The sequence below is a fragment of the Anolis carolinensis genome, chromosome 5 (assembly GCF_035594765.1).
Source record: "Anolis carolinensis isolate JA03-04 chromosome 5, rAnoCar3.1.pri, whole genome shotgun sequence".
In the NCBI taxonomy this organism is placed as follows: domain Eukaryota; kingdom Metazoa; phylum Chordata; class Lepidosauria; order Squamata; family Dactyloidae; genus Anolis; species Anolis carolinensis.
The window spans coordinates 90,690,219-90,708,733 of NC_085845.1; the positions used below are offsets into that span (position 1 = coordinate 90,690,219).

General features: G+C 39.4%; 1 protein-coding gene across 1 annotated transcript in view; it reads left to right on the plus strand.

Moving 5' to 3' along the window:
• The window catches only part of lmntd1 (lamin tail domain containing 1), a 186,500-nt gene that overhangs the window by 135,089 nt on the left and 32,896 nt on the right, over positions 1 to 18,515 (plus strand). The window contains exons 3-6 of the mRNA XM_062981783.1: positions 1,331 to 1,446; positions 9,245 to 9,468; positions 14,268 to 14,315; positions 15,854 to 16,058. Of these exons, the coding sequence (XP_062837853.1) occupies positions 1,331 to 1,446; positions 9,245 to 9,468; positions 14,268 to 14,315; positions 15,854 to 16,058 (593 nt within the window). The remainder of the gene's footprint in view (positions 1 to 1,330; positions 1,447 to 9,244; positions 9,469 to 14,267; positions 14,316 to 15,853; positions 16,059 to 18,515) is intronic.

Here is an 18,515-nt window from a genome sequence, read left to right on the forward strand (position 1 = left end):
GTATATGGGACTACCACCAAACACAACATTTCAGATCCCCTTCCTCTAGCATTGGCTGACAAATTAGTGCGTGCATCCGGAAGAGAATGGTTGCATTTCTTAACGCATGTCTGTTCACAGTTTTTTCCTTGGATTCACATGAAGCATAGACATTAAAAACAAAAGATTGGTGGTGGTATGAATCATTGATAGAGGTACATAGGGAAAGCAATGAGAAGATAGGCTGGAGGAGAAAGGCATGATGAAACATTATGAAATGAAAAATGTCCAATTGTCCCTATTTGATAGGTACAATCCTATTTAATCCTCTGTCATTCAACCTTTTCAGTTGCTCATAAAATGTCCCAATTTCCCTCTCCGACTTTCACATTTTCTCTTTGTACTCAACTTACTTCAACTGGTACAAACTGTTCTCAAAGTGTCTCCACTTGGTTACTTCAGCATGGGAAAAGCTAGAGCGGGGACAATCTTTTGATTAGGATCAGGCAAAGGTGTTGGATCATGGTTGTATGTGTATGAAATGTAAATCAAGTGTTTTCTGCTGTTAGGCAAGAGTGTGTGTTTCAGTAACGAAACAGTTAACAGCAGGCTAGTTTTGACTGACAGCCTGCTATGGCCTATCAGGCATGATTTCTGGCCTTGGAGGTCGGGGACTTCCTGCAGACTGAGGAATGTGCTTTCTTATCTCTGTGTGAGTTGAGCTGGTGCTTGCTGAGGCAAGAGGCTGTAGAGAATGCCAGCTCAGAGTGATGGTTTTTGCTATGCTTTGTAAATATGTTTATAGATATTGAAATAAATGTTTGGACTTCAGACTACTGATGTGTTTGAGTCTGACATTTGAACACAGGAATTGGTGTGGCAGACGATTGCAACCAATTCATCAGGGTGCTGGAGCAGATGATTGATGGAGTTTGAAGAAACCTACCCAGCACGCTCCCTGACCCCCACCTGCTGACAAAAGGCAGGTTGCTCTAGCCTCACCTATATTGTCTGTTCTTCCTCCTTAATAATGTTTACCATCTTGATCCCAGTCTGATGTTGCTTAGCCACAAGTTTCATAGTCTCCCTCTGCGGAATGTTTGAGAGTATGGAAATTCTGTGATATTGTGAGAATTAGAAAATATTCATTGCAACAATGCAAAAGCCATGTTTTAAAAGTCTTAAGCAAAATGTCTCAGTAAATCTAGTGATTAAAATTTCATGGGACTGTTTTGTGCAGCTTTTACTCCACGGGGCTTTAGAAAATGCAAATCCGCCGTGTTAATATCCAAATATATGAAAATCTCACATCAGGTACTTAACTCATATTTCATTTCTTCCTTTTTCATAGACAATACAAAGCAATATTCAAGTGAAAATAAAAGCTCTGGATGCTATTGAGGAAAAGAATGCTTCTCTGCATGAAGAAATCATTTCATTGAAAAATAAATATCACGTTTTTAATAGGTAGGTGCATTGCCTAAATGTTGTTAGATTGCATGCAACATTCTTGTGGCATATTTCACTGGGCTTCCCAATTGCTTGGCTGTTTTTATACGCTGAAGCAGACCTTTCTCAGAATCTTTGACTTGAAACTTTGGGACCTATAGCCAAACCATTTGGTAGCCTGATCTCCTCTTTTGAGTTCATCTGGAATAAACATCTTCAAATACATCCACACTCCTTGTCAATTTATATAGCAGAGAGAAAGGATGTTTTGAGTCTGATATTTAGCAGCATTTATCATATTAGTTATGTTTTTCTTTTACATTTTATTCAAACTCATAATTTCCCTCCCCCTTGGTACATCCACTATGGTTTCATGGGGATTTCATGGTTTGCTGGGTACTGAATCTCTCTCTCTCAAGTCTCAGACCCCTTCTGTACTGCTAGATAAAATCCAGATTATTTGCTTTGAACTGGATTATATTTATTTACAGTATTTATATTCCGCCCTTCTCACCCCAAAGGGGACTCAGGGCAGATTACAATGAACACATATATGGCAAACATTCAATGCCAACAGACAAACAACATCCAGTATAGACACACACAGAGGCATTTTAACATTTTTCCAGCTTCACGATTTCCAGCCACAGGGGGAGCTGTTGCTTCACCATCCACTAGTGGCTGTACTTCCTCATTCCTTTCCTCGTGTTTTGCTGGCAGTTTTATGGTGTTGTAAATTAGTTAAATTAGCCTCCCGCATAAAACGTACCTAAATTTCCCTACTTGACAGGTGCAACTGTCTTTCGGGGCTACATAGGTCAACAGCAAGCCGGGCTATTTAATGGTCGGGGGCTTAACCCAACCCGGGCTTCGAACTCATGACCTCTCGGTCAGTAGTGATTTATTGCAGCTGGTTACTAGCCAGCTGCGCCACAGCCCGGCCCTTTATATGGCAGTGTAGACTCAAATAATCTATTTCAAAGCAGATAATGTGGATTATCTGATTAGAAAATCTGGATTATATGGCAGTGTAGAAGGGGTCCTAATTTTCAATAGTCCAGGGACATATGAAGTTAGTTAGAAAAGAAGTTTCTGTTTCTGGTACAGATATCACCTGGAGCCTTTCACAATGCAGATTTAGGACCTCTTCACACTAAGTGAACTACAACTCCAAAACTCAAGGTCAATGCCCACCAAACCCTTCCATTATTTTTAATTAGTCATGGAGGTTCTGTGTGGGAAGTTTGGCCCAATTCTATCATTGCTGGGGTTCAAAGGGTTCTTTGATCGTAGATGAACTATAAATCCCAACAACTACATCTCCCAAATGTCAAGGCTTTTCCCCCAAACTCCACCAGTGTTCACATTTGGGCATATTGAGTATTCGTGCCAGGTTTGGTCCAGATCCATCTTTGTTTGAGTCCATAGTGCTGTCTGGATGTAGGTGAACTACAACTCATAAACTCAAGGTCAAACTCTTCCAACAGTATTTTCTGTGGGTCATGGGAGTTCTGTGTGCCAAGTTTGGTTCAATTTCATCGTTGGTGAAGTACTGAATGCTCTTTGATTGTAGGTTAACTATAAATCCCAGCAACTACAACACCCAAATGACAAAATCAACCCCCCACCACCACCTCACCATTATTCAAATTTAGGTGTATCAAGTATTTGTGCCAAATTTGGTCTAGTGAATGAAAATACATCCTGCATATTAGGTATTTACATTACAATTCATAACAGTAGCAAAATTACAGTTATGCAATAGCAACAAAAATAATTTTATGGTTGGTCATCACAACGATAATTTTATGGGGGTCACCACAACTGTATTAAGGGGTCGTGGCATTAGGAAGATTGAAAACTACTGTACTAGAGTATGGATCCACTTTAAATCCAGCTTCTTCCTCCTGCAGAATTCTAGGGCTTGTTTAATCATGAAAGTTAAGTAGATTCAGCTCTGATTAATAGTTGGATGACAGACTGCCAATGAGTATTAGGTGCTGTAGGCCACATTTTAGAGGAAGGAACTGGCCAAACCACCACTAGGTATTCCTTGCCTAAAAACACTATGAAATTCATGGGATTGTCAATAGGCTACTTGAGGGCATTTGTTTGTTGACTTCCATTTGAATACAGTACTAACAAAACCTAACCCTGCTTAGCTTCCAAGATCAGATGGGATCTAGTGCCTTTAAATATCCATCCCTGAATGACAAATCTCAGACTTCCATAAGATGAAATTTTGACAGTTCTAGTTGAACGATAGTATTATAATGATGAAGTATAAAAGGTCTCCTGAATTATTTTTTTACCATTGGGATGATGTGAAACCCTTCCTTCTCCAGGCACACAAGTCAACTCTCCAGTATTTGGCCGTTGAAATAAAACTGGGATCCATGGGAACTTTTTTCCTTAAGATCTGCCAGGATTGGGCTGGGAGATAATTTTCATTGTCACTGCAACTGGAGAAGGAAGGATTAATCTTATTTTCTTTGCATGCTGTGTTCTTGATTAAAACCTCTCTCCGCCCCCTGTTCTTTCTGTTGCATATTTCAAAATCCTATATATACTTGCTAACCCCACAGTAAAAGTCAAGTGTGGAACATTACTTTAAAGAATAATTAATGTAAAACTGCAGACATAAATCTTCACTTTTTCATTTTGGCACACAAGACTCAGTACTTTTAAAACTCTTCAGTGTACTGAGTAAAATTATGATTTTTTTTCATGTTTTGCATGTGACTATTTTGTCAAATTTTACACTCCTTTTTTCAAAAAGACCAAGTGTTTTGTGAAATATTTTTCCTCACAATAAAAGCCGAAATTGCTCATGAAAAAAAGGAGTGGTTAACCCTTTCTTATCAGGGCATCTTGATGTATCAATACCACTTTCCTCATGCAAAGATACACAATGGGAATGCCTGGCTCAACAGCAGTACGTGTGAAAAAGATCTTGGAGTCCAATTCTGGGCACTGCAATTTAAGGGAGATGTTGACAAACTGGAATGGGTCCAGAGGAGGGCAACTAAATTGATAAAGGGTCTGGAGAACAAGTCCTATGAGGAGCGGCTTAAAAACTGAGCATGTTTAGCCTGCAGAAGAGAAGGCTGAGAGGAGACATGATAGCCATGTACAAGCTTGTTTTCTGTTGCCCTGGAGACTAGGATGTGGAACAATGGCTTTAAACTACAGGAAAGGAGATTCCATTTGAACATTAGGAAGAACTTCCTCACTGTGAGAGTTGAGAGGCTTTTAAGCAGAGGCTGAATGGCCCTCTATCGGGGGTGCTTTGAATGCAATATCCTGCTTCTTGGCTGGCGGTTGGACTGGAAGACCCATAAGGTCTCTTCCAACTCTACGATTCTATGAAGGAAAAAAAATTCTCAGGTATTATTTCCATAAGTAGCTGGAAATTATCAATAGAAAGAGTCTCTAGCTATCTTGATTTGGCAAGGGAGGTCCTGATTCATTTTCTGTTGTCCCATTTTTTTTCAGCTGCTTTTTTAAAGTATCCGTTTAGGGATCTCATCACGTGGAGGTCCAATAACTGGTGGACAGCAGGGAAACTGTGGGGTAGCGTACCACATCATCCTTTCTGGAAGAATGCTTTCTTGGGAGGTGTTAGCTGGCCCTGATTGTTTCCTTTGTGGAATTCCCAATTTCTCTGCTTTCAGAGTGTTGCTCTTTATTTATTGTCCTGGTTTTAGAGATTATATTGTTCTGTATTATGCTACCACAGTAATTATTTCATATTACAGTAGAATCTCACTTATCCAACATTCGCTTATCCAAAGTTCTGGATTATCCAATGCACTCTGCCTTTTAGTAGTGAATGTTTTTGTAGTCAGTGTTTTAAATTTATTGTGATATTTTGGTGGTAAATTTGTAAATACAGTAATTACTACATAGCATTGTTGATCATGGAACTACTTTTTCTGTCAAATTTGTTGTATAATATGATGTTTTGGTGCTTAATTTGTATAATGTTTACCTAATTTGATGTTTAATAGGCTTTTCCTGAATCCCTTCTTATTATCCAACATATTCACTTATCCAATGTTCTGCCGTCCTGTTTATGTTGGATAAGTGAGACTGTACTGTATATTTATAATCTTATCTGCTTAGAACTGGATTATATGAGGCCCCTTCTACACAGCTGGAAAAAATGCACACTGAAGTGGATTATATGGCAGTGTGGAATCAAGATAATCCAGTTCAAAGTGATGATATAAGATTATAAATGAGTTATATAGCTGTGTGGAAGGGCTTTGAGTCTACACTGCCATATAATCCAGTTAAAATAAGATAATCTGTATTTTATAGGCAGTGTGGAAGAGGCCTAAGTGAGGCCTAACTCTGCCTGTCCCCTGGACTGAGTGGGTTGCTAGGAGACCAAGTGGGCGGAGCTTAGCTTTCTAACTGGCAGCAATTGGATAAAAACAATTATTCCTCTCCCTCTAATTAGGACTTTATTTTTCTTTTATTTTTGTTGTATGAACATAGAGGCAAGGATGAGGGGTTGTGCTGCCAAGTTTAGTGTTTCTGGGATGTGTAGTTTTGTTGTTTTGACCTAGGCTGAAATTTCATTACCCTTTTATATATATAGATTGAGTCAGAAAGGTATAAAACAACAATGATGCTCTGGGTGCCAGATTCATCCTACCGCTGGTTAGTAATGGATAGCTTCACATTTCTTTGCATTCATCCACCTTAAAAGGTTTGGCAGCAACCAATGTATCCTAATTTCTCTAAGACAAGTTTTCTCATCTTCCTTATGTAATCTTTTATACAGGATAGCTCCAATAACTCTATGTGTAAAAAAATGGAATTTAGTCCTGTAAAAAGTTCTCGTAGATACTTTCAGTTTGCAAACTCTTATTTTCAATACATTAACTGTACCAGAAGATTTTTAAATAATAATAATAATAATAATAATAATAATAATAATAATAATAGCCTCTGAAGCCTGAGAGATTCACTTTCCCCTAAATAAAACCAGATGCTTCTATTGTGGAGGGAAAATGTGTGTGTTTAAAGTCTGACCTGAAATGTGTGAAAATAGCTTGTGCACGAACAAATGGAAAAACAGTTTTTTTCTCTATTATTGTGAGGCCATAACAAACTGTTTTAAAACAAAAGTTGCCTGTATAGTACAAATCAATATGATTCCATGCCCAGTGGAAAACAATAAAATAGAAATAGACATAAATGCTTAAATAGCATCTTAAAGACAGTATGGAGAAATCCATGGTGGTAAGCCAAACGTACAAAGCCTGTCTCCATCATTTAAACTAGACAGATTAAGGAAGCCTGCATACATTTGTCTGGATAATTCAACTGCTGTCACAAATTCATCCATTTCAAAAAGGTGTTTTTTTGAGACGGAAGGTGGAAAAAAGTAAATTGGTGAATACAAGTACTCTTAGGGCCCTTCCAGACAGGCCCAAAATGCAGGTGTCCAAACAATGCCTCAGATAAAAGCAAATTAATATGGAGAAAACTGGGTTTTCCCAGTTTATTCTGCATTAATTAAACTCCTGGAAAGATCCGGACCTTAAGCTAATGTCCGCATCTTTCTATGTGTGGACCCTATGGGGATTGACTCCCGGGACTGCTTCCATAGTCCCAGGGGTCAATCCCTCATCCATCCTGGTTTTTCGGTTTCCTGGAACCCAAAGGAGCAGGCAGGTGCCCACCCCTTGCCCTCCAGCCCCCCATTTCCCCCTCAAAAAAACTTACTGGAGGGATCTGATGGCAATGCAGGCCCCACTGCACAGTATTCCTGATGTAAGAAAACCTCCTGACATCATTTTGTAGCATCAGGAAACTAGGAGCCCCCAGTGGCATAGTGGGTTAAAGCCTTGTGACATGAAGGTTGGGTTGCTGACCTGAAGACTGCCAGGTTCGAATCCAACCCGGGGAGAGCACGGATGAGCTCCCTCTATCAGCTCCAGCTCCATACGGGGACATGAGAGAAGCCTCCCACAAGGATGGTAAAAACATCAAAAGCATCCGGGTATCCCCTGGGCAATGTCCTTGCAGACGGCCAATTCTCTCACACCAGAAGTGACTTGCAGTTTCTCAAGTCGCTCCTGACATGAAAAAAAAGCATCAGGAGTATTGTGCCGAGGGTCCTGTGCTGTCACAAGGCCCTGCCAGTAAGTATATTTGGGGAAATGGGGGGGGGGGGCTGGAGGGGGGGGTTGGTTTGGAGGTGGGGACTGAAACCCGGGAGAAAGTGGGTTATTTTAACCCACTTCCTCTCAGTATTTTGGGCAGTGTAGAAGACCCGTTAGGGAAAGTAGCAAAAGGATTAAGGAAAAAATCAGTGTGGATATAGTCAATGTTCCACAGAAAATATCTCCCTCTTAAGTTGCCACATTAGGAAATTCCAGACTCTGAGGCTTCCAGAGACCTAGGAAAAACCCCTGATGATATCACTGAGGATGATCGTCTATAAATCAACTGCAATAGCTCAGAGAATGCTCAATTCTCTTTTTAAAAATCACAGAATTGCGTAGAAGGAATGATTAATAATCACAGAATTATTCATTAATCACAACAAAGCAATATGTCCCCAATTCACACCTCCAGTTAATTCATTTCTACAAGCTGAATAATAATCACTCCAGTGGGATAATTATAATCATATCTGAAAATCATCCTGTGGCTAAAAAAAGGGAACTTATATTAGAAAGTTTTTAAAGTGATATACAAAAATGATTGAATCAAGATCAATCAAAAAGCATTGGCTGGATTTTTTTAGTTGCTTTTGTCTGGAGTAGACCTACTCCATATCCTCCAGTGTTGCACAGATGACAACTGGGACATGTGTGGACACTCAGGTAACTTCAGAGTGTGGTCCTGATGGCAAAGATGTTTAGTGAGAATACATAAGCTTTAAGTGTCTATTTATTTATTTACAGCATTTATATTCCGCCCTTCTCACTCCAAAGGGGACTCAAGGCGGATCACATTACACATATAGGCAAACATTCAATGCCTTTTAACATAGAACAAAGACAAACAAACATAGGCTCCGAGGGGCCTCAAACTCATGACCTCCTGGTCAGAGTGATTCATTGCAGTTAATTGCAGCTGGCTTGCTCTCCCGCCTGCGCCACAGTCCAGGCCCATAGCAAATTCTATAGCAAATTCCTTTTGCCTGAAGCCACTGAAGCTACACTGCCATATGATCCAGATGATCAAATCAAATAATCCACAGTATCTGCTTTGAACTGGATTGTATGAGTCTATACTATCATATTGCCCAGTTCAAATCAGATAATGTGGATTTTATATGGCAGTGTGGAAGAGTCCTGAGACCCCTTCTACATTTGAAAAAGTGGGATGGCAGAGGGTTAAATGGGAATGTTCTTGACAAATAGGGACAGTTGGAGTATATTGTATTCATTGAATAGTGCTGAGGCAATGGGGAAATAGATCCCACTGAGTTAATGGGACATTTGTAAAGCAACTGAAAAAATGGTACAACAGGTTATTATTCAAAAGCAATTTGTGTGATATTGCTTTGGATTGAATGGCTATCATTCAAATAATCATAGAATCATAGAATAAAAGCAAAAACAAATAAGAACATATTTTCATGCTTGGAAATTTTCTAAGCTTTGTGAATGTTGCTAAATTATTATTTTTTTAAAAAAAAAACTTTTCTAAGCACTGATTTTAATAACACAAGGGAATTGTAATACAATGAAAGCAACTTTCTTTTTTTTCTTTAACATTTGTTCAAGTCCTGCTTTAATGACACATTGGATGTGGAGTCATCCTCTTTGTTTTTGTTATATTTATACAGAATTGGGGGAGCAGCACGTTCCATCTCAAGCATACCTCGATGTTCACTCCAGTTCCAGCATTCTTCGGATTACAAAGCAAGCATTACACCCAAATGTTCAGACAAAGTACTGTTTTCACAGTTTTCTCAGTCCGGTTCAATCGTCAACTTGTTCTCTGGAAAATCATCTTCCAGAATGGTCAGATTTCCCATATCATCACTTATGACTCCTGACAAAGATAAAGGTAAATGTATAATTTCTTCATGCCTACTTACGAAATGGCCAGGACATTATGGGCTTTCCCTATTATTTGTTTGTTTGTTTGTTTGTTTGTTTGTTTGCAGCATTTATATTCCACCCTTCTCACCCCAAAGAGGACTCAGGGCAGATCACATTACACATATAGGCAAACATTCAATGCCTTTTAACATAGAACAAAGACAAGACAAACATAGGCTCCGAGCGGGCCTCGAACTCATGACCTCCTGGTCAGAGTGATTCATTGCAGCTGGTTGCAGCTGGCTTGCTCTCCAGCCTGCGCCACAGCCCAGGCCTATGTTTTGAGGTACATTATATTAACAAAAATGAAAAGTGGATTCTGTATTTAATGCATGAACATTGCACATTCATCAAGAGAGGGGAAAGTGAAGAAGAGTTTAGACAACCAACAGCTCCCCTGCAGTGCTTACCTCCTGAGGATAGGGCTGTCTATGTAAATATTCACACAGCATCCCCAATATTGGAAGGTAGATATATATTGGGGCTGCTGTGGCACAAGCACAGAAATAATTGAAATCATGAGTGTCAAACGCATTCAAGTGGAGGGATGATTGTATATAATGCCTGACATTTTAAAAATATAGACATGTCTCCTTGTTATTTGTGGATGTTATTGGATATTCTCGCTCTCTCTCTCGCTCTCTCGCTCTCGCACTTTTTTTCTTTTTGCCACTGCCTCCTCCGCTTTTTAGTTCTTCTCCTTTTCCTCCTCCTCCTCCTCCTTCTCGTCCTTGTTTTAGTATGTACAACAACTTTTTAAATGATTTTAAATGATCCAGTCAATGATGTTTTATTTATTTATTTATTTATTTATTTCCATCATTTATATGCCGCCCTTCTCACCCGAAGGGACTCAGGGCGGTTCACAATACAGTAGAAAAATAAAACATAGCAATATAAAACAATCAATTTAAAACAATCCCATAAATACATTTAAAACAGTATAATACCAGTGTGGATGACCAAAAAAGATTTCTTTAAAATAATTTCAGAAAAATAATATTGTTTTAGCTTTGTGATGCTATAGTGTTCTACGTGTCCATATATATGTGTGTGTGTGTGTATGTGTAAGTAAGTAAGTAAGGAACTTTATTTTTCTATCCCACCACCATCTCCCAGCAGGGACTCGGGGCAGCTAACACAGGACAAAGGCTCGAAAACACTAGACAAAGTAGAACAATTAAAACATATTGCAATAAAAACACAGTAAAATCAACATTATACAAAACAAGTACATTAAAACAAAGCAATACATTGAACCATAAAAACTCATTAAACATATATAATGAGTTAAAAATAAAATAAAATAAGATGGACCACCAGGTGTAAGTAACCAAAGCATTCCATATTAAACATCTACTGTGGATATTCCCAGGGCAGAAAGTCACAGTGCATGTTTCTGATGACATAGTAGTAGTTTGATCCTTAATTACTTTTCACCAGCTGAGTGTACACAATTTTCTGGGATTAATTAATGGGGCACCCAGTGAGTATTTAACCCAAATCCATGAGATTAATTCTAGATCTTCTCCTTATCCTACTCCATCCAATAAAACGGAATGTTCCAATTTAGGATATTATATATTTTGTTACATTGCTCCCTTTGGTGGATTCCCAGATCTCAGTAACACAAATGCTGGCATTTATGCAGGCTGTTATACAGGTGAGTTATTCTGCCCAGAGGTATACCCATTCCTGCATGGGGCAATAGGCATGAAGTGCCCAATTACTCTGGCTATTTCAATATGAAGATGAGTACTGGATTTTGGCTACCAAATCCCATTTGGAATAGTGTTCATCCTGTACAGATTTCACAGCCTATTAACCTGCAATAGCATTCACCATATGTCATTGTACTGCAGTCATCAACCAGCCTTTCTTCCTCTTTCTCACACACAATCCTACTCAGAGGTGACATATGGTCATCATTTCCCAGGACTAGGACCTGTTTTACTATCCAGACTCTGGAGCTACTGTTTGTCTAAGCACTGCTTCATAAATCTTGGATAGGGCAAGAGAATCAAGACCTTCTACTGTGTCATATACCTTGTAAAATTATGAATACAAAGTTATTTGCATTTGCAGTAATGAGTGCAGGTAGAAAGGGTATGTTTTTGATATGGAATTAGAAACCTTTTTTGGTTCCAGACTTTGGGGCCATGAGCTGAAAGCAAGGGCGGTTCAACAGTTAGGCAAACTACATGGTTTCTGAAGGTGCCATCCTCTGGGGGAGCATTTGAGGCGCTGATGCCCTAAATGAGCAGATTCTTTTTTGTCTTTTTTGTTTATTTTTCACCTCCCTGCGGGGGGGTGGGGGGCACACTCTCCGGGCACGCCTCACCTTCCCCTTCCCGCGAGCCAGGAGTGAAGAAAGAGGCCGGGGACTTGGTGAGCTAGCTGCCCCTCTCCTCACCAAGCCTGGGGCCTCCTCCTTTGGAGCGAAGGAAGAGGCCGGGGGCTTGGCAAGCGAGCTGGCCCTCTACTCCTCGCCAAGTCTGCAGCCTCCTTCTTCAGAGCGAAGGAAGAGGCTGCGGACTTGGCGAGCGAGTCGTCTCTCTCCTCCTTGCCAAGCCTGCAGTCTACTCTTTCGGAGCAAAGGAAGAGGCTGGGGGCTTGGCGAGTGAGCCACCCCTCTCCTCCTCGCCAAGCCTGCTGCCTCCTCCTTCGGAGTGAAAGAAAAGACCGCGGGATTGGTGAGGAAGAGAGGGGCGGTTTGCTCACCAAGCCCACGACCTCCTCCTCCGGAGCGAAGGAGGAGGCCGGGGGCCTGGTGAGTGAATTGTCCTTCTCCGTCCCTTTGGGGGGGGGGGCACCAAAAATACTTCTTGCTTACACTTGAAAATTACCTAGGGCCGGCCCTGGCTAAAAGGCAAGTTCTCTCTCACTTTGGCTCGTTATAGGAGATAAGCAATTTGCAGAGAAAACCTGTTTTTTGGGGATCCAAAACCATCCATTTACACGTTTTGAGTATAAAAGAAGATTGTCTACCATGAGCCAGTATTTGCCTTAATAATGTGCAAGTCCTAAAGGGAGTACCAGTCACAAAAAAGGCTGCAGCTCTGGTTGCCATCTTAGCTCCTCTGTAGTATTCCCCTCAGCTATAAAGCTGATGAAACTCCAAGGAAAAATACCTTCCCGTTGGTATTATAAAACAACTTAAAAGAAGAGTGAGCATTGAGAACCTCCTCAAGTGAAGGCAAGATTTCTGCTTCTCATTATGTATGTCTAAATTCAGGTACAGCATTTAAGAGCAAGCTTACTAGCTGGCTTAAGACCACCTCTCCTTTCATTTTTGGCTGCCATAGGGGGGTAAAGACTGAACTAGCTATGAGTTGAAAAACCATTTATTAGCAATTTGAAGACACTTCTAGACAACCCAAGGCTAATATGCTGTGAACTATAAAGATTGTAACTAATGTTCCAAGAAAATATGAGCCAGTTGCAATAAGTGTATAATTTATGATGTTTGCTGGTAGATAGTAAAATTCCACTACCTTCTCTCACTGCCTTTCTACCTATGGAAAACATGGATAATGGCAGAGTTTCTAATGCTGTTATTGTTATGGGATTTTTTAAAAAAAACTAACTCAAACCACAGCTAGAATTAAAAAAGACTTTAAGGATACAAAAGATATAATAACAGAATTCAGGCAAGGGTTAAGAGCAGTATTAACAGATTGATGAAGGGTAACAGCGAACACCAAGGGAAGAAACAACAACAACAAAATTGGAGTAAAAAAGCAAACAGGCCTCCCTAGACAGCTTGAAATGTCAAAGGGTTTGCAGACTATGTATGTAGGTGTGATTGAATCAGAGGAATAGATAAGACTTGTCTTCAGAATGAGGAAAAACAAAAAATACTACAAAAAACAAAGGTGAAATGTTGTGTGAGTGTGCAAGCTGCATGCAAATATCAAGAGAAAACCAGCACAAAATGCATAAGAGTCCGTTTAGAAATGAGAAACATGTTAAGCTTAAAGAGAGAATTCCCTATTTAAGTGATGGTCCAGACACACAATTGTTTAAAATGGACTGGGAGAAATAAACTGAGAATTTTGGCAGAATAAAAAATAAAAATAAAGATTTCTTAAAGGTAGGGATGGATTGGTGAAATAAAACATTGACAATGAAAGAGAAAAGACAATTACATACTATATAGATTGCTGAAATACAGTAAATACTAAAAACAGTCAATATAAGAGATTAATTTAAATTTAAAAGGAATAACATTTGAAGGGGGATATTGTGGTGATAAACTAAAGATAAATTTACAAGAATATGAACTTTAGTTAAAATGGATAAATTGTAGATATGAATATTATTAATTTTAAATATGAATATTATATGAATATTATTAATTTTAAATATATTGGTTTTTATATAGCAGGACCTAAAATACAATTAATTAGAATAAGAAGTATATGTAATGTAATATTCTGATAGTTGCCTTTACCTAAGGAGAGGAAAATCAGTCATGTTTTTAATATTTTCTAATTTTCTATTTTTCTATTTTCTATTTTTTTTTAAGAAAGATGGAAGTGGAATTTGGTTTTAGTTGGCAGGGATGGGGAGCAATTGGGTGGAGTTATTTTTGTATTGAATTCTTGTATTTGCTTCTTGTTTTAGTGTCTGTGTTTGTTTTTTAATTTGGAAATTCAGTGATATTTGGTTCTGAGGTTACAGAAAATAAATAGAAAAATATGATTTTGTTTTTATCAGTTATTTTACCACATTAACACTTTCGCTCCTTTGAACATTTTACAGATGACAACAAAGATGCACATGGCCATGGAACATCAGAATATGGTCAAGGTAGCAAAAAAAATTTATTTTCTAAAGAACACAAAAGCCAGGGAAGACTAGAGCAGTTAGATTTTGCTCTATATGCAGCAACTGAAGTAGACAAAGGACAAAGAGGGACAGTGAGAGGAGAGGAAAAATTGAACAAAAGTGGGATGGCATTGGATTAATCATGATTGTCCCTGACAAATCAGGACTGTTTACGGGTTGTTTGGGCCTCAAAACCTTTCCCTGGGATATTATAGTTTTTTACAATATAGTTTTTCCGAATGCACAAGGAGTACCCAGAAGGCACTGGCTTGCCTTGCTGGATATCAATGCAAAATTTGTGTTTTCAAACTTTGTCTCCCCCTCCCCCCCCCCCGACCCCTCTTTTCTATATTTTGTTTCCTGTTGCTCTACAGAACTTTCCAAATTGCTAATAAAATTGAATTACATGAAATGTTGGGAAAGCCTTGCTCTACGGTATAGTTCCCAACTATCTTCAGAGTGTTGTTTAAAATTATTGTCCAGTTTTAATCGATATTACCTCTACTTCAAACATCATGGGTTATTCAGATATTTGTTATTTGATTGTTTGTTTATTTACCACACTTGTACCCCGTCTTTCTCACCCCGAATGGGACTCAGAGCGGTTTTACAAAGGCAACAATTAGATGCATATATATATATATACATATCAATAAATTAAAAATGCATTAAAATCCAAACCAATTAAAATATAAACATTACAACATCAGTTAAAATCACACAATCCAGGTCATATTCCAGGACCAATCTGAGTCATCATTATGTTATTTATAGTCTCTTATTGCTCAGCAAAAGCTTGGCCCCAAAGCCATATTTTTAGTTTTTTTCTTGAAGCTCAGGAGTGAAGGGGCCAATCTAATTTCAATGGGAAGGGAGTTCCATAGATAAGGGGCCACCACTGACAAGGCCCTATCTCTCGTCCCCACCAGTCATGCTTGCGAGAGGGGTGGGACCGAGAGCAGGGCCTCCCTCGATGATCTTAACCTCCAAGGTGGATCATAGAGGGGGATACATTTGGATAGACAAGCTGGATCTGTCAGTTCCCCAAGGGAAATATGCCAATATATCTATCCAGCAGATGATTGCAGGCCCTGGTGGTTAGGAAATCACAAAAGGATGGGGTGTAAAGGAATAATAGAAGTCTTATTAGGGAACATTAGCACAGTCATTCTATAGGTAGAAGACAGCTCAATAGATCCTGACTGATGCTATACTATCAAGCCATCTAGCAATTTCATGGTAACAGCAATTCCACTGATGGTCCAATTTATTACTAAAGGTAATTCCAGCAAGGTAATAAATCTGCATGTCAGGAGCTAAATATTCACTTTACCAGCTGTGTCTTATTTTATCACCATAGATTTGTGCCAAGGAAGGGGGGGAGCATCATTTCACACCAACAACAAAACCCAAAAAGAATGTAAATTAAATTATGCTGATTGATTTCCCTAGTAGGTTTTGAATGTTAGCCTCTATTTTAAAAATATATTTCTGCACATTGTTGCTCTTTTTCTTAACAGCTCCCAGAAGTGGCAGCTTTTTGCTACAAAAACAATATGATCCTTGCTCCAGCTTCTCTAATATTGGAAGTGATGTACTTGGACAAGGTCAGGACTATGTCAGATCTTTATTCTCTGGGTCCAAGAAGATTGGTACAGATGCTTCACCAATGGATAAAGGAAAACAACCTATTCCATCTGAATATTACAACTCTTCAGCATCCAGGTACAGTCACAGTGTATTAGAGGGCAGAGATTGGAATATTTATGAAAGCATAATATGTTATGACTAAGAAATCATGTCACACCCCTCTTACTGTGTAATATTATTTATTTGTTGTTGTTTATATCCCACTTTTTTTCTCTTAAAAGGGACTCAACGGGGATAACTTTATTTTCAATTACTTTTATAGTTATGAGTGAATGACTGCACTAAAAGAAAATTATCACCTTGTTCAAATGTTAACTCACACTATTTTTCTTATGCTTCTGATCTGATGTGGGTGCAGAGGCAACAACAAGATGGACCAGAGAAGAATGTGTTTTGTACCAGAGCACTGTGGCTTATAGCATTCAAATGTTAAAAAGTGTAACCTTCAAGCTACTTTTAGGAAACAGGAGAGTAAAGGGTTACCTTCCAAAAAGCCCCCTGCAACTATAACTATATACTTACAGTGACAAACCGACATTATAATCATCAGCAATTACTATTGAAAAGCAGCTTTTTCAAGCCATGGGGAACTATCCCATCAGAGACCCAGAGAATTCGGTTTCCTTTAGCTCTTGGTGCAAGCTCTTTACCAGCTGCCAGCACTCAGTTGAAAACTATTACAGTTCTTATTTCCAAAATAATACCATCAGACAGATGTGAACAGATAAGCTCTTGCCCCAAAGAACTTGTGATCTAAATTTCAGTGTGACTAAGACACCAGAAGATGTAAGGAAAATGAGAGATTAACAATTGCATGTGTTTAGATTTTGTTTCAGTGTTTAGACTTTATAACACTAGGCAGGCAAACTGGCATTGCAGCTGGATCAGCACTTTTTAGACCACAGGTGACAATCCTTATCTCATGATGCTTTGTGCACCCCACTGCTAGTTTACCTCTCGCTGGTGATTTTCTCATGCCTAGATATTAATGGGCAAAACTCATCAACAGCCCCCAGATTCACAATGCTGCTGTCACCTGTCTTGATGTGATGGATCCCTTCTGCTTCTGTATCAATGGTCTGGCAATGAAGCGACACAAAAGTGGGGTGGCATTGGATTAATCATGATTATCCCTGCCAAATCAGGACTTTTCAGGGGTTGTATGGGCCTCAAAACCTTTCCCTGGGATATTATAGTTTTTTACAACATAGTTTATCTGAATGCGCAAAAGAGTATCCAGAAGGCACTGGCTTCCTTTGTTGGATAACAATGCGAAGAGGGAGAAGGAACCTCCTCCTCTCCCTGTTCCCAAGATGATTGCTTCCTTTTATTTTAGTTTACATTTATATTCAATTTAAAAAATTAAAATGCTGTGTTAATAATAATGATGATGATGATAACAATAACCTGCTGTGATTGAAGTCAAAAAATCAGAAATTCCCTAAAGCACAGCAGACAAAAAACCAGTACAAGAAAACCGCACTACAAACTAGAGCTGACAGCTGGCACAACAAAACATTGCATGGAAAGTTCCTTGACAAAATTAAAGGAAAAGCTGACAAGGAGAAGACCTGGCTATGACTCACGAATGAGACAATGAAGGAGACAGAAGGCCTGATCCTGGCAGCCCAGGAGCAAGCCATCAGAACAAATGCAATTAAGGCTAAGATCAAAAAATCAGCTGATGACCCAAAATGCAGACTGTGCAAGGAAGTTGATGAAACCATTGATCATATCCTCAGCTGTTGTAAGAAAATCGAACAAGCAGACTACAAACAGAGGCACAACTATGTGTCCCAAATGATTCATTGGAACTTATGCCTCAAGTACCACCTCCCAGCAGTAAAGAACTGGTGGGATCACAAACCTGCAAAGGTAATGGAAAATGAACACGCAAAGATACTGTGGGGCTTCCGAATCCAGACTGACAGAGTTCTGAAACACAACACACCGGACCTCACAGTTGTGGGAAAGAAAAAAAGATTTGTGTGCCGTCGCGCCTGGGGCTATAAACTCTTAGTGAAAGAGGCATGGACGTGATCTTTCCCCAGGGGATTGCTTCTTGCCCTCCTTTAGGGAAACTGGAACTCCCAAGGACCAAAACACTGTAGATAACTCAAAAACTGGGTTTATTCTTCACAAAGGGGGTAAAAGAAAATATACATTACAGTCTTTGGTTGTTTAAGTCCATGAAGCTTGTCCAGATCCCTCTTTCTCTGGCTGTGAATGCCGGAGCAAACTCAGCCTCAGTCCAATGACCTATATCTGAAGACAAGAGTCTTCCTCTGTTGCCAAAGGACTGATGTGAAGGCGCTTGAGACTCCTCAACGTTGTTCAGGTTGGCCCTGAACATGAAGTGTGAGTCCCAAGGGTAAGAACCTCAGAATTGGTGCTGAGAGGTAACTTTTGAAGGGCTTTTTGAGCCAAGCCTCTCTTTCACGTCCATCCGATAAGAGAACTTGCTGATGGAATGAAAAGAGGAAACACTGTCCTACTTCAGGAAGAGGTGGAGCCAAACAGTTTTGCTGAGTG